This window comes from Anomalospiza imberbis, chromosome 17, assembly GCF_031753505.1.
Source record: "Anomalospiza imberbis isolate Cuckoo-Finch-1a 21T00152 chromosome 17, ASM3175350v1, whole genome shotgun sequence".
NCBI lineage: Eukaryota > Metazoa > Chordata > Aves > Passeriformes > Viduidae > Anomalospiza > Anomalospiza imberbis.
The window spans coordinates 7,984,263-8,009,518 of NC_089697.1; the positions used below are offsets into that span (position 1 = coordinate 7,984,263).

Below are 25,256 nucleotides of genomic sequence, written 5' to 3' on the forward strand. Positions count from 1 at the left end.
GATTCAGTAAGAGCTGCGGTTGTGGTGAGCCCTGTTTCACTTTGGCTGCTGAACTCACAACAGGCACTTGCTGCTTCTTCATGATCCAAGCTGAACCTCATAGAATCACCTGAGTTAGAAGAGACCCACAAGGATCATTGAGTCCAACTCCTGGCCCTGCACAGGACACCCCAACAATCCCAACATGTGCCTGAGATTGTTGTCCAAATGCTCCTTGAGCTCTGGCAGCCTTGGGACTGTGACCAATACCCTGGGGAGCTTGTTTTAGTGCCCAGCCACCCTCTGGGGGGGGAAGAACCTATTCCTAATATCCATCCTAAAACATCCCATGACACAGCTCCAGATGTTCCCTCAGGTCCTGTCCCACAGAGATCAGTGACTGCCCCTCCATCTCCCTCAGGAGGAAGCTGCAGACCCTGACAGTTTCTGCCCTCAGCCTCCTCCAGGCTGAACAAACCAAGTGACCTCAGCTGCTCCTCATATGGCTTTCCCTCCCGCTCCTTCATCATCCTCGTGTAGCTCCTTTGGATGCTCTATAATAGCTTTGGTTTCCCTTCAGGCAGGAGGAACTGCCTCTAGTCTGGCACCAAGTCTGTTTGGATTGAAGGTGTGCTATTCTTGACCTCCCACCACTGCTCATGGCATCTCCCCTCCCAGGACTGTAGTCTTGAAGGGTCAGGAATCCTTCTAGGCACCCATGGGAAGTGACAAAGAATGGCTCAGTTCAAGAAAACCAGAGAAAAAATTTATTATTGTTCTTTATAAAATATCTCCAATAAGTTATATAGGCAAATATTTAAATTAAAATAAATTAACTCCGCTCTGTGCTGGGACACGTGACTGCCCATAAAATCAAACTAGGATTTACGTTTCTCTGAAAAAATATGCCCTAGATCTCCGATGTAAGATTTGAAAAAAATATCTATGCTTGGTGAGAGGAAGGAGAAATCTGCACTGGACAGAGGGGTTAAGGTGCGGTGCTGAAGCTGCCTGGTGCCAGTGGCACCTCCACATCCAGCTAAGTGCTGAGAGCATCCTCATCGTCACTCCAGTCAGGAGGAGCGTCCGTCCCGAAGTACCGATCACCAAAATTCCCTGTGGGGAAGAGAGAGAGGCAGAGTGCAGCACTGTGGGAGCCTTGAGACCCATCCTGCTGCCTGTCCTCATCACAGCAGGCAAGGGGACCAGAGAAGGTTTATCTGACAGCTTGGACAGCAGGAAAACGTGAGTGACAGCAAAACTGGAGCAGCCTGTAGGCTGGTTTAACACCCGGTGGAAGGTGTTTCCTGGCACAGTAGAGGTGAGGACAGAACACAGTGAGCTTATTTTGGGTGAACTTGTAGAAGGTGGCAGTTTAGGGAAGGAGGTGGGCACAAGGCTGCTCCAGCTGTCCCAGCCTGACTTCTCTGCCTGGGGCTGGAGGAGGCTCATGGCACATGGAACGGCTCCTGCTGCTGGCAAGGTGATGGCTGCCCTGCAGCCCCCAGAACCAGCATGGTGATCCTGACAGCCAGCTGGCAGCAGGACCCAGGAGGGGCAGTGCGGCTCTGGGTAATGTAAGGCTAGACCTAACTGCTGCTGACAACCATGTCCTCTCCCTGCCATAAGCACTAAAAATCCCCTCACCACAACTCCTTCCTAGCAGGACACTCACCGATGCCGGGGATTATCCGAAAGAGGTCATTCACCTTCTTGTCCACAGCCGTGGTGATGATCTTCACACGGGGGAACGCATAGGCGACCGAGTGGACACCCATCTCTGCCATGAGCAGGGAGAGCAGGAAGATCTTGTCCTCTGGGACATCATGATCCTACAGAAAATGCACAGGGAGAGCTCAGGGTGAGTCACCCCAGCCTGTGCTGTGTGCCCTGACACCCTCCTTCCCGCAGAGGAGCCAGTTCCAGGCACATCCCCTCAGCATGGCTGTGGCTGGTGCTTTACAGGTTGCTCCAGAGCAAACTCCCTGCCTGACCCGTCCGTACCAGCAGCACCCTCACTGCCATCATGGCTGCAGCGCCCGTGGAGACCGTGCAGTCCATCAGGATGACGTGGTCTTCGCTGATGTCCTTCGGCAGCCGCAGGTAGTGAAGCTGGGTGGAGGAAAGAGAAAGCAGCTTAGAGGCTGCAGGCAAATGGAGCGACCTGAGCCCTTGTCTTTGAGGACTGAAGGATTCCTCCTGCCTCTCTGTCCCTGGGACAGGGCTGTCAGCTCAGAGCCAGCACAAACCAGCCCCTGTGTGCACAAGCCCGCTGGCAAAACCCACTTGAGCAACTTTCAAAGCACTCAACCTCTGCCAAGACAAATTCCTGGGTCGCTAAAGGGCTGTCAGGAAACACCTGAGCCACGCCCCCACCCTGCACACAGGTTAACACCAGGAGATGTCCTCGGTGGCCCCAGGCTTTACCTCCGGCTCGCCGGTGTTGCAGTTGGTCTGGATGAGGATGGTGCCGATGCGGACGTCCTTGCACACGGCGCGCAGAGCTGGCTCCATGGTCTCTCCCGCTCGCAGGATGGACACCCCGGTGATCTGCAGCACACAGCCGGGGTGGTTGCACGGTGTAGGAGCTGCCACCACCCCACACTGGGTCTCAGCAGCAGGGGGACTCTAATGGGCAACCTAAAAGCACATCCCTTCCAAGAGGGCTGCGCCACTCCCAGTCCACCCTCAGTGAGAGGGCATGAGTGGCACAGTGACACTGCTGATGGCACCTTTGGTCACCGACCTGCCTTTCCTGGTGGTACAGGGTGTCATACTCCTGATAGCAGGCACCAAAACCAACCTGATGGCAGCCAGGGCTTCCAGTGCACCCCCACAAGGCAGGTCTCAATGGCTTCTACTTACTTGCTTCCCGCTGTATGTCCTCCCTTCATAGTCATGTCCCTGAGGGGTCTGGACTGTGCAACTCTACAAAAAAACACGTGAGAAGAGTTACCAGGGGCTCTGATGTGGCTCTCACGGGAGCCCTGGAGTCAGCAAGCCGCAGGGGCTGGACTCTTGGACACCAAGGCTGGACAAAGAATTGTCACCCAGGGCCACAGGATTGCTCCATAGCCTTGGGGAGTCCTGGCACGTTTTAATCCGAGGGTTGAAAGGACTGGTCCATGGGGAAGGTTGGAGGAGCAGCATCAGGACTGTCCTGGCTCCCCAGCAGTTGAAGGTTAGGAATCAGAGAGGAAACCCAGCACCTACAGCCTTGAACCCACCTGGAACGGGAGCAGGGAGAGCGCGTGCTCTATCAGCAACCGCATCAACCTTTTGGAGTAGAAAATGAACTCGTCTCTGCTGGTCTCCTTGTTTCTAGAGGGGAGGGAAAGGAAACATCAGCTCTGGACCAAAATGTGTCCTAGGAGATGCTGGCAGACGTCTGGCAGTCCCTGTCCCTTCCTGGTTCTTGTTTGCACCATCTGAGCCTGAAACTGTGCTGTTTCAAGGTAAAAAACAGAAAACCTGTTGGCAAGATCACTGAGCAGTAACTGCACAGCTCCTCTATGCAGGGGCCACCACCATCTGCCCTATCTTGTGTCTCCAAGTCATACAGACAGGCAAAAGTTGGATTAGGAAGCCCAAAGACAGGCCAGCCCCTCCCACCCCAGGAGCCACAGCAGGGGCTTTACCTGATGATGGTGTGCATGCCCCTCACCTGAGGGGTGCTCTTCAGCACACTGAGGGTCTGAGGAAGGGGGTGGCACTGGTGGGCAGAGGCCAGGGCAGCCCTGAAAACCAAAAAACACGGTCAGAAGGTCTGGGGAAGGCTGCCCAAAGGCTGGAGCACAGCACATGGCCAGAGCCATCCTCCCAGATGTCATCTCACACTGCAAACACACACAGAGGCCATCCAGCTGAACTGAGTGAGCAGCCAGCTGTGCCTGGTCCCTGCCATGGCAAAGGGACCTGCACCCACTAACCAGGGCCACTGGAGTTAGGGTGACCTTGTGGCCCAAGGACCTGTCCTTCCTGCTGGACAGCTCACCCAGGATTATAGAATGGTTTGGGTTGCAAAGGACTTTAAAGACCATCTTGTTCCAGCCCTGTGCCATGGGCAGGGACACCTTCCATTAGACAGGGTTAATTCAAGCCTCATCCAGCCTGGCCTTGAACACTTCCAGGCATGGGCCAGCCACAGCTTCTCTGAAGGTGGCTGGCCCATCTTGGTTTCCACTGTTTGGGAAGAAAGTAGAAAATAAAATCAAAACCTTCTTCTATTCCAGAGTCTTATCTATTGATGAATCTTGGACTCATGGGGTGAGGAGGGGCTGTTGTAGTTGTGTCTGACCTACAAGTGCCAGATATCGTGAGGAATTGGACAGGCAGCCAGGCTGGCAGTGCTGGCACATATCTGGAATGTGACTATTTTAGAGACCACTTGGCCCATTCCAAATTGGGAACAGCTTCAAGACTTTATGGCTGGACAGGACTGGCTCTGTGTGACTCATTCCACATAACGAATAGGGCTGGGAGCTATTCTGGGATCAAGGGAACACCATTCACGGGGAAGCGCACAATGGAGCCCCATTAGTCACTTCTCCCTGTGAGAGTGGCAGTAATGAGAAGAAGGTCACATTTGGCTTCCACAAGACTGGGCAGGATGGACAAGCAACTTTGTCTGGGAGGAGGGCTGGGGTTGGAAAGCCACACGTCAGATCACACACGTGCCAGCGGCTGCATCCGCAAAAAACACAGAGATGTCAGGGAGGCAGAGAAGAGAGCAAATGAAAGCACTGCATGATTAAGACTTCCAATCAAGCAGAAACCTGGATTAATGGCACACAGAAGCACGCAAGCAGAGAGGAAGACGGAGAAGATGGATAGGCATGGAGGAGGGCAGAGCTTGAGGCCTCCATCCACATAGCCATCTCCTGGTCTTGGCCAACCAACACCAAATGAGACACTCCCAAGGCCTGTGGGTACTTAAGGGCTCCTTCTTGCTTTACCAGCTCCACTCCTCTATAGCAGCCAAGAGCCCCATGCAGGGAACACTCCAGGACAGCTGGCAGCCATGCAGAAAGCATGGATGGGTTGTGGTTCCCCCATGGGCCTGCCCGCTGTGTGCAGACCCCCTTGCTGGTTGGGACGAGCAGCCCTCAAGGCCCTGGCCCTGCTGTCAGTGAAGTGAGCTCACTCTGTTAGTCGCTGTCCCACGGGTTAGAAGCCCTTGGAGATGCTCCTTGCTGGCAGCACCCACAGCCCTCCCTTTCCTCCTCCTGCCAGAGCTGGCCTGGGGACAGATCCTGGGGGCACAGCCCTGCCTAAACCCCTTCCAGCCCTGGGGATACCAATACATGTGGTGGTCAGGGCCTTGTGGAAGACGCTGGTGCTGGCATGGGGGCTGGCAGCTCACCTGCTTTATGGGACAGAGACAGGCCCCCAACACAGAGCCACACACCCGCACATGGCCTTGGCTGGGTTTGCCCAGGTGACGAACTGCTGTTGCCTAAACCAGAGGAGCTGTTTGGGTCATCTCCCATCACCACAGCTCACCGAGGAACACAAGACTGAGCTTGCCACTGGCACTTTTCCCCTCCATCACTGCCACTTTTCCCCTCCATCACTGCCAGGTCCATGTCACAGCATCCCACCATGCCAGTGGAATGGGCAGCCCATCTCCTGTCACGGTGTGACCTGACTCCTGCTCCCTGCCACAGATACCAAGGGTTTTCCAACCTCCATGAGCAGTGGGAACACCTCCCCAGCAGCCCAAGCTGTCAACAGACCCGCAAGAAATGCTGTCAGCATTCTGTCACTAAGTTTTCCACACCTTCCTTTGACACCCATGCAGTGTGGGGACAGGGAGGTCTGGATACCACCCTTCTTGGAAGCCACTCAGTGTTGTGGGGTCTCCCCATGGTGCTTTCTGGGGAAACGGGTCCCATTTTTGGGATAAAGCTTCTCTTTCAAGTGCCCCCACCTCTGCCTGGCCCACACAGCCCCAGCAAAGCAGGACCCCATGAGCTGTCTGCCCCAAGATCCCCTGCCCGGGTTAGTGAGGCGGCTCACCCTGCACAGCCCTCGCCCACTCCCCGCCGTTAGTGCCACAACCAAAACACTGCCATAAGCATTTGTCTCCTCACATATCCCAGCGCAGCTTCCTCTGGTCACCCGGTGGGAGGGACGTTCAGGGGAGACAAGACAGGAGACATGAGAGTTTAAGAGGAGAGGGTCAAACATGACATGAAACAGAGGAGAAAGCACTGTCATTAGTCAGAGGGGGGAAAAAATCCCCTAATTGATCAACGGCTCTTGGACCTGCCTGGTGGCTGGGCCATCACCATGCAGACCCAATGCTCCTCCCTTGGTGACCAAGTCATGTCACCACCGCTCTCCACGGCACTGGCTCCACTCCTGGCTCCATGAGGGAAAAGATCTGTCTGCTCTCACTGTCCTGGAGCCACAGCAGGGACACTGTCCCACCTCCGTCCCAGGTAGTACCACACTGATACGGTGGCTCCTGGAGTTCGGAGGGAATCAGAACCATAGAATGCTAGAATGATTTGGACGAGAAGGAACCTTAAAGATCAGCTCATTCCACCCTCCCTGCCACGGGCAGGGACACCTTCCACTAGACCAGGTTGCTCCAAGCCCCATCCAACCTGGTTCTCCACACTTTCAGGGCTCATGCCAAGCCCTCACTGAGAGCTCCAATGCAATCTCAGAGCAAGCACAGGCACTGTCAAAAACTTTTGTCCAATTAAATATCCTTCATCCAACCTGCCCTCCCTCCAGGCAAAATGCTTGTCAGCTGCCAGGGGTGTCCCCCTCCTGCGTGATAATGATCTCCAAGCCTTGGAGAACATTGAAAGCCAGGAGCACTGGAAATGTGGAGAGAAACCTGGCTCTGAACAGAACATCACCTGCAGGGATGATTTTCCTTCCCCTGGACCTGGACCTACCCTGGGCCCACCATGACTGGAGAGGGCCTGCAAGATGAGAGAAGAGCTCAGCCCTTCCAGCAGCCATCCACCGTGTCAGCCCCTGTCCATTCTGGGAGGGAAGGAGGAAGTGTGATGCCTCCTGTCCCTCCCTGCCAACACAGGACTGTGACGGAACATCCAGACGGGCAGCCATGAGCACGTCAAGAAAACATCTTATTTTGGAAACTTATTTTTTCCCCCTGAGAACAAAGGCTTTAAAGGGAAAATAAAATGGAAAGAAGAAAGAGAGAGAGAGAGAAAGGGGTGACCATATTCCAGGAAGGCTTCAGGGAGCATCCTTGGCTCTTTGTGGAACATGCTATCGAGCAGGAAGCAGACAAGAGACATCCAGCTACAAAGGAGATGATGCAGTCAAGGCATTTCAAACACGTACACGGCTGCCTTTCAGGGCTGACATTTCAAACAAGGGCTATTAAACTGCGCCACGGGTTGATATTTAAAGACACAATTGGCAAAGGGCACGCCAAGCTGATCGGGACCTTGGGGGTGGGGAATATTGATTGGTGAGGGGAACGGGCTGGAAAGAGCGCCGGCTCCAGGAGTGGGGCTGGATGCTGAGAGCGTGGCAGGAGGGATGGAGAACAGGCTGGGCTGGGACCACTGTGTCCCAGCATGGGCTGGCTGCTCTGGCTCCTGCTGCCAGGCTCCAGGAGGAATACCCACCTGGGAGTGCTGGTATGGAACCACATCTCCAGCATGAGCACAGTCAAACATGGGGGAAGCTGGATAAGAAATATCCTCAGAATGCTAAGGTCCAACCTGTGCTCCGAGGGAATAGCTGGGAAGGCAAGCATGCTCCTCAGGAGCCAGTAGTTTCAGAATGAAAACAAGCCTTGCATGTCCAAGGAAGACACCACTTGCTTAAAACCCCCCAGAATTCACCCTGAGTGGGGAAAGGCACTCCCTGCCTGTCCCAGCCAGTCGCTTGGCCAGGAGAGGCAGCCCTGGAGCACAAGGACCACAGAGACACCTGCCAGATCTGAGCATTCAGGATTTATCCTACCAGCACAAAACCCTCCCTGTCTCCCCACCACCTCCAAACAGCAGTGACTTCAGAACAACCGTGACATTTAGATGAAGCCATTCCAAACAAGAGGATGGGGAATTGTTTGTGGTGAAAAGCCTGTATTTGCCAAGCACATCTCACTCGATGTGACTCTTCATCCACCCCACTCCTCTTGCAGAGAGACAGCGGGGCTGGGGGAAACCACAGCAGCAGTAAAGCACTGGAGCTCCAGCAGTGGCAACAGATTTGGGTTTTTGCAGGATTTTTTTTCCAGATTTTCTGTCAAAGGCATAAATGGAAGACTTAAACAGAACACAAAACCACCTTTGGGTGTGGTGGTCATGGAAGTGTTTCTGGAGGTCAGAGTTACCTTTCCAAACTTGCTATCTTAAAACTTCTAATACTTTATGGATATACTAAATACCCAATTTTTAAATTCAGAAGAAGATCACCTCTACTGAGCAACCCTTTGATTAAGGAGGAGAAAGAAAATTTTACGTGAGTGAGAGTATCTATCTATCTATCTATCTCTATATACACATATCTGTTTGCACACACATTAGTCTCCTCTCTAATGTCATTCCTGCCATTATTAAAGCAACAGATTCCTCTTCATACTAAAGAGCACTTTCCCACCTGGACCTCCAGACACAGAGGGAAGCTTATGTGTCTGTATGGAAATATCAGGCCCCAGGTATTAAACAAGCAAAGGGAAATAAAATAAAACATCCACTTGTCTAGGCTAGGAAGTGACTGGCTGAGGCAGAAATAAGTAAAGCAGAGCCTTTTCCACATTTGCCTCAGTTTTTAAAAGCTCATTGTATGCCAAATGTAAATCTTATGGTTACTTGAGTTGAGTAACTCCAAGCAATGATGGAGATCTAAATGGAAACCCATCTTCAGTAATGCATTCCCTCTGCTCCCTACAATAATACCTGAAAGCCTAGGTGGCTTCTTAATGGAAGCAAGAGAGCTGAAGTCCCATCTGAGGCCCCACACTGAAGAGGTTAAGTAATTCAACATATATGTTATAGTATCCACCTGTAGATACTGAGAATTTAGAAATCCTGCTGGACTTAGCAGGATTTTCTCAGTTCCCCAGAAAAGGTTCTGCATCCTCCAGAAGCTGTGGGAAAGTTGGTACCTCTGGCCATGTGAAGCTGCTACGCTCCTTTGGGTGCCTCCAGGCAGATCCCTGCGTGCAGTGAGGGGTCCAGGGCTCCCACCACCCTTGAGATCACAGACTGGTTTGGGCTGGGAGGGACCTTAAAGACCATCTTATCCCAACCCCTAGCCACAGGCAGGGACACCTTCCACTATCCCAGGTTGCTCCATGCCCCATCCAACCTGGCCATGAACTTCCAGGGATGGGGTAGCCACAGCTTCTCTGGGCAACCTGTGCCAGAGCCTCAGCAGCACCACAGGGAAGAATTTCTTCCTATTACCCAATCTAAATTTCTCTTCCTTTAGTTTAAAACTGTTCCCCCCTCGTCCTATCACTATCTGCCCATTTAAAAAGTTACTCTCCACCCTTTTTTCAAGATGCTTTGACTAATCTAATAGTTGATGTTTAATGATCTTTAATCATCAGGGGTGGAGAGCAGCTCTGAAAATCGTTCATTTTAGAGGATGAAGAGAAATAAAAGAGAATCTCAGGATGCAAAGCCTCCCCTCCTGCAGAGACCGAGGATCCCCAGGTACAAACCTGGCCCTGTTCCAGCCTCAGGGGTCTGCACTCAAGCTGGCAGTAGCTCCCCGGGGAGCAGCCCTGTCCCTGCCATCCCAAAGCAAGGGCAAGGTGGCCTTTTGTCGCCTGGAGGGTGACAAGGCCGTGTGCTACGTGAGCTGCCGGTCCCGCCGCGGGTCGGGGTGAGGCCAAGCAGTGCCTGGCATTGGAAATGCCTCGGCTGCACAGACAGGACAGAGTGAGGGCTCTTACCTGACACTGAGTTCACGCTGCGGCAGCAACACAAAGACACAACGCAACCGGTATTAAGCATTGTCAACACCAGGGTCGTTTCAAGATAAAAAAAAAGGAAAAATAGGAGTATTTTCCTGAATTCACATGCAGCCTTTTGCCCTTCTTCCCCGCCCCAGGTCAGGAAAGCCCTCCCCAAGCCAACCCCTTGCCTGGCTCACAGCGGCACCGTGGGGGTGCTGGGTTTGCTGTGGTATTCCCTGGCTGGATCCCAGGAGCTGGGGGAAACAGCCATTCCCCTTTCCTGGACTCTGCCTCAGGGCTGGGTGCCCTTCTCAGCCTGGAACTAGCAGAGATGCTGGGGCTTTGATCCTTCTTCCTGCGACCGAGGGTTTAGAAACCACCTTCCCAACTAGAGTTTAGTGCTGGGAATTCAGGCAGCCAGGCACTCCAGGAGGGAGGAAACTGCCAAGACACCTTTGCCAAGAGCAGTCCCTCCAGAGCAGGCATGGGAAGCTGGATGTCAAGGCATGCCAGCTCCCATCCCAGGGCTGAGCAGCTCCTGCCACCTGGGAGCTCCAAAAAAGACTTGAAAGAATCAAGCCCTTTACTTTCCAGTGCATCTATATCCAGGTCACACTCCCGGCACTTGCCAGGACATCACTCTGAGCATTTCCATGACTAAAACATCACCAAAGCTACAACTGTGGGGTGGGAAGAAACTCTGCTGCTCGGGGACAGCAACACAAAATGCCATCAGCTCATTGCAGAGTCCCAAACCACTGGTCAGAACTGGCCTAGGACAAACAGGAGAAGACTTAAAGCCTGCAGTAGGGAAGTGATGGAGCATGTGCCTGGCCTGGGGCTCAAACGTGACAAGACTTTGAGTTTTGAAACCCAGGAGCTGCACACAGCACAGAAGTAGAGAAGTGGGCTCCTGGCTGGAAAGACTGTGCAGCAGTGTCTGCATGGGAGAGAAGAGGAGAAGTTCAAGAGCAGTGGAGGGTTTGGGGCAATGCTGGCCCTGGGAGAGCTGCAGGCAGGGGGATACATCCCTTGGATCATGGGAGGGTGGCTGGTTTGTCCCCTCATGACTTGCTGTCCCAGGGAGGGAAGGAAGCTGCTGCTGGACCACAGCTGGCAGAGGAGCCAGGAACAACCAGAGCACAGGGAGAAGGCAGTTTCCTTCACTGGACTGAGGGAGAGGGCTGGGAGGAGTTCACAGGAACTCCCACACCTGGAGCACAGGAGAAGGCAGACCATCCCCACCTGGGCACCCAGAGCACAGCTCCCTGCCAGGCAAGGCTGTGAACCCCCCTCACCACCCACGGACTGGGCAGCTCTCACCTCTTCCAGCTGGCTGTGGACGTGCTGAACAATCAGGTCGATGGCCACAGTGTTTCCACTCCCTGGAGTGACCCAAAAGCAAAAGAATCAGAGAACCAGAATTGTAAAGGTTGGAAAAGTCCTCTGAGATCATCGAGTCTAACCATTAAATCAGCACTGCCAAGCTCACCACTAAACCATGTCCATGAGGGTTACACCTGGGGTTAGTGTTCAGAAAACCACAAAGCCCAGAGCTCCAGGGACTCTGCAGCTACACAAGGCATGCCAAGGGGAACACAGGACTGCACACCCCAGCTCCCCCCACATCTGTCTGCTTGGCACCAGCCTTACCCCCATGAGGGTTCTACTGCTCTGCCTAGGGTTAGGGTTAGGCCTAGGGTCACTCCTAGGGTTAGGGTTCAGAAAACCACGAAGCCCAGAGCTGAGGGCAGAGGGCCGGGGTCTCCGAGTGGTGTCAGCGGTGCCACTGAGGACTGCCCTGGGCAGGTACCTCGGGGGACAACGATGTCAGCCAGCCGCATGGTGGGCTGGATGTACTGGTCGAAGGCAGGCTTGACAAACTTGTTGTACTGCTTGATGACACCCTCGATGTCCCGGCCTCGCTCGCTGATGTCCCTGCGCAGGCGGCGCACCAAGCGGATGTCCGAGTCCGTGTCCACGAATATCTTCAGATCCAAGAGCTGAAAGGAGAGGGGAGGGGACAAATCCCACCTGGTCAGGAGTGGGACTCAACCCACCTTCCCCTGCTGCCCCAAGCGGGGCTGAGCCCAGCCCAGCACCTGTTTAACAGGGCCTGGCTCTGCTCTGCTCCGGCCTGTGCGGAGCTTTTCCCTGGAATGAGGCTGGTGCTGCTGTGAGCCCCTTGCTGCCACCTTATTCCCATGTCCCCTGAGACCTGTCCTGCTCCAAATGCTGTCCCTACTGCTAACCAGCTCCAACACTTTGGCTGGATGTTATTTAAGAGCAAGGAGGAGACAAGAGGAGTTACTGTCCGTGACACACACCAAGCACTGGCTTCTTAATCAAAGAACCCTTGGATGGTTTGAATTGGAAGGGACTTTAACGATCATCTCATTCCAAGCCTCTCCCCCAGGCAGGGAATTATTGCTGGAAAGGAGCCCAGCACAGCAGGGCAGCTCATGACTCTGTCCTTAACTGCAAGAAGCAGGAGTGGGGATGCTGAGTGGAGTCTCCTGGGGGATTCACCCAGCTGTCCACTGGAGGTCATCCTTGCTCCAGGAAAGTGCAACCCAAGCTCTCACTTGGCAGGAGAGGAAACTTTTCACACAGAGCTTGGCTCAGTCTGTGTATGGCTCACTGCCTGCTGCAGCATTTGTCAGGGCTGCAAAGATGCTCTGAGGGATGGAGACGGGCTGAGAGAGTTGGGGTTGTACAGCCTGGAGAAGATAAGGTTCTGGGGAGACCTTAGTGCCCCTTCCACTATCCAAAGAAGCTCCAAGAAAACTGGAGAGGGACTTTGGACAAGGGCTTGGAGTGACAGAGCAAGGGGGAGTGGCCCCACAATGCCAGAGGGAAGGGTGAGATGGGCTATTGAGAGGAAATTTGTCCTTGTCAAGATGGTGAGGCCCTGGCATAGGGTGCCCAGAGAAGCTGTGGCTGCCCCATCCCTGCAAGTGTTCATGGCCAGGTTGGATGGGGCTTGGAGCAACCTGGGATAGTGGAAGGTGTCCCTGCCCATGGGAGGGGGTGGAACAAGATGAGCTGTAAGGTCCCTTCCAACCCAAACCATTCTGTGATCCTATGATATATCCAAATAATCCTCAAGAGAGCCTGAAGTGCTGGATGATTCCATGCTAGGAACACCAGGCTCTGTGCAGCAGAAGTTCAGCAGACTTTGCCTCTGGCTGTGCAAGCTGCAGCATGCAGTGTGGAGGTGGGCTATTTCCAGTTGTGTTTATGCACCAGCACTGCCAGGAACCAGGTCACTATTCAGCTCCTGTTTCCTGGGCACGAATGGCTGAGATTGAGGTATTTGCTGAAACACTTCACCTCTGCCATGGGCTCTTCCCTGGTTGCTGAGAGTCAAAGCCTATTTCTCCTACCTGGGGAAGTGCTGCAGCATCTGGTGTAACTTGGAAGAGAAGATAACCTCCCTGCTGCAGGACCTCAGGAGAGAGCATCCTCCCACCATCTCTCCCTGGAACTGCTTCAAAACCTTTCCTCACCTTCAGGAGCTCCTTGTCTGCAAATGCCATGATGCCTTCAAAGATAATCACATTGGCGCCATACAGGGTTTTCTGTGGAGTCAAAATGGATGTGGTTAGGCACAGAACATCTGTTCAGAGGTGCCCTGTCCCAGGGAATCTCTCTGGGTTGTGACTGTGACAGCTCACCCAAAAAACACACCCTGAGCCAGGCACAAGCAGAGGGTGACAGCACCAATTGGACTGCGAGGGCCAGTGGCTGAGGGTCCAGTTGACTCCCCCTCTGTCCTGCCTTGGCCATCCCCCACCTTGTCCCACCCTCTCAGTGTCCCATACCCATTCCTTCTTCCGGCTGTGGGTGGTGAAGTCGTAGATGGGGATCTTGACACTCTTGCCTTGCTTCAGCTTCTTCAGGGTGGCGATGATGAGGTCAAAGTCAAAGGCGTCGGGGTGGTCAAAGTTGAAGTCATTGCTGGCTGCCTGCTCCTGCTGCTGCTTGGTCAGCACCTGACACAGAGCAGAGCTTAGGGCACATGGCTGGGCAGTTCCCTTCCCACTGCCATGTCCAGTCACCTCTTCCCTGCCCCACAAAAGCCACTGGAAGGGAAAACCACATGGCTGTTCCTAAATCTACATGTTTCCTTACCAGGGGTTGCCACATAATCCCAGATTGGTTTGGTTTGGAAGGGACCTTGAAACTCATCCCATTCCAACCCCCTGCCATAGGCAGGGACACCTTCCACTATCCCAGGTTGCTCTAGGCCCTGTCCAGCCTGGCCTCGAACACTTCCAGGAACGGGGCAGCCACAGTTTCTCTGGGCAATGGCAAATTGAGGAGCCTGGCCAGGCCAACAGGGGCACAGCCTCACCTTGTAGAAGGAGTCCATGGACAGAAGAACCACCCACGGGACATCAAGAGCTTCAATGATCATGGTGGCCACTGTGGTCTTCCCAGAGGCGCTGCCTCCTCCCAGGCCTGCCAGGGAAAAGGTGATGAAGCCACCAACCCCAGGCACAGCCCTTCCCACCACAGGCTGGAGCCCAGGTCCTGCGCTGTTGCACTAAGCTGGAGGAGCCTCCAAACTGGGGAGTCACAGGCACTCCAAGAGATTATCCTGGAAAATGTCAAATGGCATGTACTGGAACTGCCAGCAACATGCCCAGCAAAAGCTGGGAAACCCACCGATAGATGGTTATGTAACACGGGCAGTGCTGGCATGGGAACCAGTCCAGACTGAATCCCTAGGAACCTGTGACAGCCCAGGCAACATGAGCTGAGGGAACAAGAAGCAGAGTGTGGTCTCCTACAACCCATCACGCCCCTGCACACTCTCAGGCTCAGTCCCAGTCAAAGCAGGACTAACCACAGGGACTCCCCCTGCTCCTGTCCAGGCTGGACAACCTCAGATTTCCAAGTAGGTGGTGGGGCAGGATTCCCACCAAGACCTCTGGGAGAGCCATGGGGCAGGTGGCATGGATGCAGAGGTGACCCACCTATGACAAAGGCCTCCTTGGACTGCGTCCCGTGCTCGTTGTACCAGGGTGGCCGGCCTGCTGTGTAGATGGTCCTTTTGCTGGTCCGCAGCAGCGGGGGCTCAGACTTGCACTGGCTGGTGGTCCGCTTGCGGGGGGTCTTGGTGGAGCCCACGGCGGGATAGAGCCGGTCCAGGGATTCAGCACTGCTGCTGCTGGGTGGGGACAGGAAGGGGCACAATTTCCATGGTGGGGAAGGACACACGTGCCTGGTGTGTGGGAGCAAGGTCTTGGGGGATCCTGAGTTGCAGAGGTCAAGGGTGGGACAGCCAAGCACAGCCCCACTGCAGCACTACCAGCACCCACATCTCTGTGACCCATGGCCACAGATAACACTAAGGAATTCTCACACAGAAGCAATTTGAACCTGGAAGAGGTGCCATGCAAACATCCGTCCCTAAATTCCTGCTGTCTGAGGAATGTCTGCATAAATCCCCCACTGAGCTCTCAAAGCGTTGAGGGACGTGTTCCAGGGGGCAACAACTCACCCTGGTGTGCCAAGGGACCTTTCTTGGGGATAGCAGTTAAACACATGGGTTACAGCACAACCATCCTCATCCCCTCCATCCCCAGTCCCTTTCCTCTCCCCACTTTGAGTGCTCCACTCACACCCAAGACCTAGTTCTCCCAACCTTTTGTCCTGAAGCCCCGTGGGACAAGCCTGCAAGCTGGGCAGAGCCTGGCAGTGCCATCAGCTTTGCCTTGGGAGCTGAGTGCTCTGAGCTCACCCAAAGCCCTGGAGCTGCTGAATACTCTCCCTTATCTTCCCTGTTGTAGAGGGAGAGGAACAAGGCACCCTCCAAAGCCCTTTCCAGGTTGGCAGGAGAGCTGTGGCTGGGAGGTGATAAGTGGCCTCTGGCCAGGAGATAAGCTGCAGCCGCTGCCTGGCCCGCTAAGGGACAGGGAGGATTATTTATACCAGTGCCTGCTCCTCCCTGCTCCTGTTCTGCTGCCCCAGAGGGATGTCTGCTCCCTGGGAGAAAGTGCAAAGGGCTCTCCCGGCTCATGCTGCTCCTCTCCCCAGCCATGACTGGGCTGGAAGGGAAATCAAGAGATCTGGGCAGCATTGGCTCCAAGCCTTCACTGTTTGGTACAGCCCAGCCAAGCCAGCAGGGCTTTGCTGCTGCTCTGTTATGGCTTGCTCTTGAAAGGGCTTAAACTGCAGGGCTTTACAGATTTTGGGTTGATTTTAAGCTGTTTTGGTATGAAGATTAATCCCCTTCCCTCCCCCAGCCCTTTTTAGAACAATTTTAGATAAGGATCAAAATTTCAGAAGGGCCATCTGTGTGTGAAGCAACCCGGCAACCCCCACCCCTGCATGGCAAACAAACCCCCTGGGCACGGCGGGATCCCCCCGGCAAACCTCCTGGGCATGGCAGGATGCCCACAGCACACCATCCCGACCTCTGACACATCCCTGCAGAGCAGGCAAGGAGATAGGGATTTGCCTGGCTTTGCTGAACTCCTGCTAACAAAAGCCAGAATGCAGCTCCCGCCCCTGTGCCCCTCTCCTAGCGATGTCCACCCTAAGCTGTGCACTCATGGAGATCCCCACAGGAGCTCAGGACACCAACACCCCATCCCTGGCCAGAGTCCACCAGCACACACAGCCAGTTCCAAGCACTGCCAGGCTCAGGCTCAACCGGGAGCCCAAAACACCCCAACTACGACTCTTTAAAAGCAACCTCAGGAGATGACACCCATTGGGAAACCTTCTGGGGTGTCTTCCTGTGAAAAAATGGCTCCTTCCATGAGGAGAAGCAAACCCAGACGGGATGTCTGGGTCTCCTCTCCCACGGGTGATGCTGCAGCAGCCACTACCCACCGGTGCTACTCCCAGAGCGGGGCTGACAGCAGCTGCTGGTGCTGGGACATAAACAATGTCACTTCGGCTTGACAAAAGCAGAGGTGACAAAAACACAGTTGTTTACACAGAAGAAAGCGGTTCCTTTCATCCGCATCCCTGCCCCTCTCCTGGGACCGTGCTCACTCCAGAGCCGGCGGTGCCGGCTGGCTCTCCTCTGGGATTGCATGTCAGTCTCCATGAGACATCCCCCTGGGGAGATGCTCTGCTCCTCGGTGTCACACAGCACCAAGCTCTGCTGTGCCAGCCTGCAGATCCTCACCCAGGCCATCATTCCCAAAGTGACTCTGAGTTGGACAAAACTCTGTTTTTTAGAGCTGGAGCAAGGCTGAGCTCTGCTCCCACCAGCATCAATATCACCCAGCTTCTGGCAGGGAGGAAGGGGCTTGGACTCCAACAGCTCCACCAGTGCAAAGAATTACAGACACAGCCCCACCTTGCTTTCCCATCATCTCTCCACTCTGCTCTCCAGGGTGCCTGCAGCACACTCAGGGTGCTGGCACAGAGGGGACATTGCTGCAGGATGCAGGGATGCTCCTGGGAGAGGAGCAGAGCCATCCTCCCCCTGCACACCTGGGGCCGCAGCACCTGAATCCCATCCCAAGAGTCGGTGTTCTGCCTTATCTCATGCAAATAATTCTGGACTCTCACCAAAATTCTACACATTTCTATCAGTATCATCTAAACCTGTACATCTATGCCTCATCTTCTACAGGTGGATGATATTCTACACCTCTCAAATCCACAATTCCCATGATTTATTTGGGAGAAGCATGGCTGTGGGATTGTAGGGCTGTCCTGGAGTTCTCCAAAGGTCATGCCTTTTCTCCTAATGTTACACTTCAAGATTTGTAGATGTTTTCCATGGCTGCCTTTGCCAGGAAGGCAACTCCAAGGGGTGGGCTGATCTCAACCATCTCCACTGGCCATTCCTCCCTATTCCCTTTCAGAAATTCCCTGCAGCAATGCTGAAGACCCTGCAATGCCCTGTACCCACAAGGTGAAGCCCCCAGAGAAGGGGACTCTGTTTAGAGCTGGAGTCAATGCCATGGCTCTGCCCAGAGGAGGGTCCTTGTCCCACATGGACCCTCCCCAGCAGAGCAAACCCCCGGGGTGCCAAAGCCACGCAAACAGGAAAGGAAACATTACCCGGGCTTGGCAACCCCTGTCCTGCCGAGCCTTCCTGGAGGGCTTGGCTGCCACCAGCTCTCTCCATGCTGTCCCCAGCTTTTGGGGATGCTTTTGCCTTCCCTATGGCTACTGCATCCTTGCCGGAGCGTTGTAGGAAAATGAATTACAGGCAACCTCTGCCCTGATAAGCCACAGCTGTGCTAATTACCAAAACCACTTGCCCTCAATGGGTCACAGCTGTGACCAATAAGGATGAGTGGTTAGCTGGTGGGGGAGATCTGACCAAACCCGAGAGAGAATTGTTGCTGTTGAGGGGTCTGCTGTGAGCTCAGTCTGAGCCTGCTGACAGAGTCTGCAAGGGAAGCCTACAGTGGGAGCCTGCTGTAGTCAGAGTCTGTGAGTAGCTGAGGTCTGTTGGCTGAGCTGTGAGGAAGAATAAACCGGGACCTTGGCACACACTGATGAACCAGAGTGTGTGTCACGGCTCATTTCTATCTCTAATGTGAGGTCTGCTGTGACAGAGTGTCCCAGAGGAAACCTGGGGGGGTCCTGCTCCTGAGAAGGGCTCTCCAGCTCTGCTGTTGTGCCAGCACAAATGAAGGAAGCATTCTGCTCCTGCTTAGTCCAAGCACGGATTTACTGAGGTGCAAGGGACGCTCCTCTCCTTCCCCACGGTGCTCCCATTGCCATCCCTGTGCCCTGTGCTCGGGCTCTCTGCATCCCACTGCCTTCAGAGACCCCTGACCACCCTGGATCCATGCTGGGCTGCCTAGAGAAAAGGCAGCAGATCCCAAAAGCGCCCACAGCAGCAAGGAAAGATGGCACAGCCCCAAACCTGAACTTGGCAGCAGACAGGAGAGCATGTCCTGGGCTCTGCACCCTGTAAACAACCCACTGACTGAGCTCCCAGCCCTATGGAGCCCCCAGCAGCCCCCCACAGCCTGCTGAGGTGCCTGGCTGGCTGCAGCCATGTCCCATGGGAAGCCGATCTTTTCAGACAGGAATTGGGGCTGAGGGACTGGGACAGGAGCCACCAAGAGTTCACTCCAGCAAACAAACAGAGGAAAAACAGCAAATTCCACCCAAAACCAAAGCAAAACTCACCCGCCATCTGGCCCAAGGGCCCAGCAGCCGGAGATGCGGACGCTGGAGAAGGCTGGGGGGCTGCTCATGTCCCCCTGCCGCGATCCAGGGGTAATCCTGGACTGAGGGTGTCACCCCCTGTCCCTGTCCACACTTCAGCTCCTGTCCCACAAGCTCTGGCACTACCAGGGTGAGGGAGGGGCTATGCCAGCACGGCTCCCAGGGTGATTCTTGGGGCACAGAGCCATGCACGGAGTGTCCCCCTGGAACGGGCACTGAAGGGTCCCAAGAGGTGGGGGTGAGGCAGAGCCCCAGCAGACCCGGGGGCTGGAAGATGGCGGCGGGAGAAGGGAGCAGAGCAGGGGGAGTGTCTGTGCCCGGGAGCTGCGAGGCGGTCAGCAGCATAAGAGGATAGCTTAACCTCCAGATTACGTTCATTACCTGATATTAATAGCACTGGCTTGATTAAAGAAAAAGAGGGGGGCTGGGGGTGAGGTGACACCTCCCCTCACCGCCCCCAGCACAGGCAATAAACACCAGCCCCAGTGCCTCTGCTGCTGGGACTGGGGGTGCTCGGCTGTCCTGGACTGTGGGCTCGGCAGGGAGGGCACCTGGAGAGTGACATCCACATCCCCCGGCACTGGTGAGTTCCCAGGGACATCTCGACACCACTGGGGAGGGGGCTGCAGGGGGCAGGAGGGGATGACCCCAGGGCAGGGGGGTACCTGGCCAGCACCCCTCATGCAGCTGGTGGAGCAGCTGGGGCTCAGGGCCAGGGGCTGCTGACCATGTAGGGCTTTTTGGTGCAGGACTCCCACCTCCCTCCCTTGGCTCCCATCGGTGGGGGGTCTAGCTGAGGGTCCCCCCCAGTCACTCAGCTTCTCCAAGAGCTGTCCCTCAGCCCTGGAGTAAACAAGTGGGTGAAACTCAACACCCCGGGGCTGCCGGTGGCTAAGAATAACATCCCGCTGGCCGTGCCTGGCCCTCTGCTCCCTCAGCACCCCCTGCCAGCTGCCCTTCACCCCCTGGGCCAGCCGGCTCCACTTCCAGCATCAGCCTCTCCAGGGAGCCTGGGCAAACTGTGGCAAGCCCAGGGAGCCAGGCAGCTGCTGAAGGGCAGGACATGTGGCAAGGGTGGGAGATGTTGGGCACCACGGCAGAGACTGGGGCAGAACAGCCCTCAGCCCACAACCTCTGGCTGCCAAGGAAGGGAGGAGGTAGCACAGGACACACTGAGGACAGCCAGGCTCTGCCAGGGGCACAGAGCGCCCAAACAAAGTCCCATGGCCACCAAGTGAGACCCCAGCCCACCCCAGCATGGTGAGACAGGAGCTTGGCCTCTGCACAGCCACTGCTCACGGGTTCCAGGGTGAGTGCTCCCTCCTGCTTAGCACCAACACCTGGAGATATGGCCAGAAATGGAAAAAGACCCTTTCCTCATCCTCCTCGAGCCATCAAGGTTATTCCAGAGGCAGCAGGAACACACTGCCTCCCAGACTTGTCAGGGAACCTCTCCTGCTCACCAATGGGACCTGCAGAGCATCATCTCGAAAGATGGAAACATGATGGGAACCAGAGATGAGGGGCTGCTCCTGAGGCAGGGGACAGGGACAGGAGGGTTTTGGGGTAACTTGTCCCGCAGCTGCTGCCCCAACGTCACAGAAGTGAGCGATGATCAATGGAACTTTTCCATCCCTGGTCTCTGCCTGGACTCCCCTCTTGCTGTAAAAGCTCTCTCAGAAGTTTAAAAATAAAATTCTCTTCCGGAGCCACTTCTGTTCCTTCTCATTAAAGAAGCCAAAAAGCAAAGGGATGCGGGACACGGGGCGAGGAGCCCTCGCCCAGGGATATTGTTCCTTATCGCGTGCTCCTGCTGCCACTTTTCCTGCCTTTGTTAAATGTCCAGGCGACAGGAGCAAGTCTCCCAGCATCCCACCCGACATTCCCGCTGGGCTCCCAAGTGGGACACACTGGCTCCAAAGGCCAGCTGTGACTGAGCCTTCCTGCTGGCACAAACCTCTGCTTCCTAAGCCCCTTCCCAGAATCTGAGCTCTGTCACAAGTTCAAATTCCTGAGTTTTGGACTTTTTTCTTCCAGGTGATTTTTAAGCAAATCCCTCCTCTAATGGCAAACTTAAAATATGGCAAAAGAGGAAAGCAGGCACAAAGGCCAGGATCCCCTTTTCCTTCTGGTGCTGGCAGCTGCTGGGTGGGTTTCCCCCAGGATCTAAGGATGGAAGCTGGACTGCATGTGGATTTTCCTCATTTGGTCACAAGTATTGTCACTGGATTGGTGTAAGAGCTGCAGACACACCAAGCCTCCAGTGGAAGGATGCCTATTCCCAGGAGAGGGTCCTGCTCCCAGATCCCATCCTGGGAGCAGCACCCACAGGAGCGTGGAGGTCAAACCTCTTTCCTCCATCGCTGAGTTGGGCTTTCTTGGGGTGGATTTGTGTGTGCCAGCTCTTGGCTGGGCCTTCCCTGTCCAAGAAACCATCCCAAGGAATGGAGGAACATGTCCAAGGGATCAAGGAACATGCTTGAGGAATGAAGGAACCTGCCTGAGGGATGGAGGAACCCAGACACGGGATGAATGAGTCTGCCCAAAGGATGGAGGGACCTGGCTGCCATCCCGCTGTCACATGCCATGCCCATGCCCATCCTGGAACCCACAGAATGTCACCCCCTGTTTACCCAGCCTTGTACCAAGCTCTGTCCTGGCCGGAGCCACCTGGAGCTGCTGGTTCATCTCAGCAGCTCCACGCTCAGGCGCTCCCTTCCAGCTCTGTTGTGGTCTCTGCTCCCTCACCACAAATGGACAAACATTTCCCTCTGCAAAACCAATTATCCCTGGCTATTTATACCAAGTGGGAGCCACGGTGGAGGGGCTCTGTTACGCAACCCAGTTACTCATCCCTCACTCAACTGGCACAACTCAGGGAGACTCCTTCCTCCCATCCTCATCCTCATCCTCATCCTCCCTGCTATCCACCACTGACTCCCAGGAAGGGCACAGGCAGCTGCCAGCAATGGGCTGAGCTGCTGGAACATGCAGGATGGGAACGGGAGGGATGCTTTGGCACTGACTCCAGGGCTGGTAGGGCGGCACTGGGGGGTGTTGGTACCCTACAAGCAGGGATGCAGGGATGCTCCATCCCCGGAGCACCAGTGATACTCCAAATGCAATTCCCAGATATTTGATGTTTGGGAGCAGTCAGTCTCCTGAGGACTGCACTGGAAAAGGAGGTGGAAAATAGAGGGGAAACATGAGTGTGTGTGTGTGGGGCGGCTGAGGGTGATCACCCTGTGTGGGGGTTTTGGGTGGAAAAGTTTAGGTTGTCCCACTCTTCCTCTTGATGGAACGGATGCATGTGCGAGCAAGCTTGGAAAATAAGGGGCTTTGGTTTAGCTGCTGGGAAAATAAGGGCAAAAAACATAAAATAAGGTAAATGAGGGAAAAGGTAACAACGTGAAAGGGGGGGGGGGAGGATGAAAATAAACAAGGGATAAAGAGGGGGTGGGAAGAAAGAGTTGGTGGGAAAAGCGAAGGGATTTAATGGAGCGATGGGCTCGGGGAGGCCCCACTCGCGGAAGTGGCATCGTGGGGGACGGCACCGGCACCGCAACCCCCCGGAGCCGGCGGGAAACCGCAGCCGGCGGCTCCGGGGCGCCGCGGTGTCGGTCCCGTGCCGGAGCGATCATCCCGGGGAAAAGAAAGCGGGGTCTTACCTGTCGTGCGGTTCTACCGGAGCCCCCTCGGGCACCGGGGCCGCGGCCATGGCGCTGCGGGGAGAGGCGGGAGCGGGCGGGGAGCGGCGGGGGCGGCGCTGCCGCGGGGATCCCCGGGACTTGTAGTGCGGCATGGGGAGGGAGCGGGAACCGGAGGGTGGGGTTTGGAGGGGATTTGGGCACCCATGGGTGCCCTGGGGGGCAGATGGGTGATGGGGCACGGGGGGGTGCTGTGGTCGCGGGTAAGAGCCGTGCGGGGAGATAGGTCTATGTGGGCACGGCTGGGTGCTGTGGGGCACAAGGGGTGGGTTCTGGGGTGCGGGTGGGTGTTTGGAGGTACGGGTGGGTGTTTTGGGCACGGCTGGGTGCTGTGGGGCTCCGAGTGATGCTGTGGGTACCTGTGGGCAGCTGCGCAGTAGCATCCCTGCCCAAAACGCTGAGAGATGCAACACGCAGCGCCCCCCACCCCCTGCAGCTGGGGGGAAGCGCGGCTTGGGTGACCCGGGCTCTGACAATGTCGCCGGGCGCTGCGGAGAGCTGGGAGGACCCCGGCCCCGTGCGGGTCCCGGGGCAACGGGTGGGATCTGCTTTTACTCGGCACCGCGCTCCCGTCCCGGCCGGGTTGCCCCGGGGCTGAGGTTTGTGGTACCCCATGTTCGGGGGGTGGGGGGCAAGCACCGCTCCCGGGGTCCCCACCGGTCCCTGGGGTGGCGAGAGCGCTCATGGGGAAAGGCTGCGTTCTCAGCCAGCAGCGAGATCAGTCTAAATCTGTCCCCGACTGGGGTTCGCTGCCAAAAAAGCCATTAGGGAGCAGAAGAGGATTTATTCCCACGCTGGGAGAGCCGGGGGGTGGCCCCGGGTCCCGCAGAGCTCCCCAAGGAGGAGAGGTCCTGGGCTGGATGTGTCCCCTGGGGCCAGGACATGCTGGATGCTGCTGATGGCATGGATGGATTGGAAACAGCTTTAGGAGGATTTCTACCATGGGAGTGAGGGACGGCTGGACTTTGCGCTGTGGGCATCGGGGATCCCCCCGGCACCAGGAGTGCTGGCTGTGCCGAGTGCTGCTGCAGCAAGCACCACCAGTCCTCACCTTCCCCATCCCGGGTTTGGGGGCACCCCTGGGCTGGTGACCACATGCTCCATCCTCAGAGCAGCTGGGGGAGTCCTCTCAGCCACTGCCAGGAAGGACAAATCCAAACTGCCCGGATCCCGTGTCCAACCCTCCCACCGAACTGCCCAATAACGGTGCCGACAGTGCTAATAAAAAATCAATAACCATTTATTCGATACAGCTGTTTCATACATACAGTACAGGGAGCGCCTCGGCGCTGCTCGGAGCTGCTCGGACAGTACTCTCCAACTGAGGATTTGTCAATGATTAACAAAAGAACAGATCATCACAAATCGGGAGTTTATTATAAGATAGTTTACCGTTAAAACAATTTTATTTTTTGCAAATAAACACTTTTTAATATATATATTTATATATTTATATATATGGTTACAAGTGATAAATTGAAAATTTTTTTTCCTTTTTTTGTCTTTTTTTTTTCTGTTTTAATTTTTTCCCCAAAATACACTTATGCACTAATAACTGGCATCGACGAGAAACATTCGGATATGCCGTGGGATGGGTGTCACGAGGAGAGAAAGAAAAGAACAAAATGCTCCCAAGGTCCCTGGGGGTGGGAGGTGCTCCAGGCTTGGACAGCTCCATCCACCGTGGCCGGAGCTGGTGTGACACAGCCAACCTCACCAGGGCGGGTGTTGGTGCCGAGGGTTCCCCAGTTCCCCACGATCCAAGCTTTCCATGAGGTCTTCCCACAGGCTTGCAGTCCATGCCTGCTCCCATGGAGGTTTAACCCTTTCCTTGGGGACACGGGTGATGGGATGGGGGGTTTCCCCAACAGTGGAGGTGCAGGACCACAGTGTCACAGTGCCCAGGATGAAAAAATCCCCAAATCCCACGGGTGATGGGATGGAAGGGGACAGGACAACTCGTCCCCCATCTGGTCTCACAGCCTCTGCCTGTCCCTCTGGATCAAGGTGGTTCCCCCTCTGGCACTGCCTTGCTGGGAGCACCTGAAGGGGCACAACCTACTGGCCCCCAGCAGTGCCACTGTGGTGTCACTTGGCCCTGCCTGCTCACCTGTTGTGGCACTGGCAGGTCCTGGTGATCCCAGCACTGCTCTGGAACCTTCCCTGGACAAGCAGGAGAGAAAAGGATGTCTCATGGAGAAGGTGGAGGGGGAACATGCTCCTCTCCGAGTGATGGCTTAGTGGGGAAAACACCTTTTTGAGGGGGGGAAAAAAACCCTGAAGATTTCACTTTCTCATAGAAATTCCCTCCTGACCATGGTGTTGCCCTCACTGGGGCTCTGAGTGCTCTGAGGGTGACAGGGACAGCCCCAGCACCAGGACCGCTGTTCCCACTGCCTGCCCTGAGACCCCAGATGGTCCCTGGGGTCCCCTCCAGGCTGGTGTCACTCTGTGAGGCCACTGCAGCTGTCCCTGCTCCTGCCAGACACTCATTATGGAAGCAGAGGTGG

At 55.4% G+C, this 25,256-nt stretch overlaps 1 protein-coding gene and 1 long non-coding RNA gene across 4 annotated transcripts; one reads left to right on the forward strand and one right to left on the reverse strand.

Annotated features, from left to right (window-relative positions):
* Positions 1-723: 723 nt before the first annotated feature.
* UCKL1 (uridine-cytidine kinase 1 like 1) lies at positions 724-22,817 on the reverse strand. 3 transcript variants are annotated; one of them, XM_068207853.1, is made up of 15 exons: positions 22,708-22,817; positions 14,863-15,056; positions 14,238-14,344; positions 13,705-13,875; positions 13,390-13,461; positions 11,694-11,883; positions 11,204-11,265; positions 6,072-6,091; positions 3,618-3,716; positions 3,207-3,300; positions 2,845-2,907; positions 2,407-2,529; positions 1,984-2,091; positions 1,655-1,811; positions 724-1,095 (listed from the first exon to the last, which is right to left on the reverse strand). In XM_068207853.1, exons 1-15 carry the CDS (start codon positions 22,755-22,757, stop codon positions 1,019-1,021), a joined length of 1,587 nt encoding a protein of 528 aa, XP_068063954.1. In that variant the 5' UTR covers positions 22,758-22,817; the 3' UTR covers positions 724-1,018. The 3 variants fall into 3 exon arrangements, with proteins under 3 accessions (XP_068063954.1, XP_068063952.1, XP_068063953.1); XM_068207851.1 differs by lacking the exon at positions 22,708-22,817 and adding an exon at positions 19,001-19,214; XM_068207852.1 differs by lacking the exons at positions 6,072-6,091; positions 22,708-22,817 and adding exons at positions 9,878-9,894; positions 19,001-19,214.
* LOC137484191 (uncharacterized) lies at positions 19,222-22,463 on the forward strand. The gene is made up of 2 exons (XR_011004776.1): positions 19,222-19,622; positions 20,348-22,463. It is a non-coding gene; the product is annotated as an uncharacterized lncRNA (long non-coding RNA).
* Positions 22,818-25,256: the final 2,439 nt, after the last annotated feature.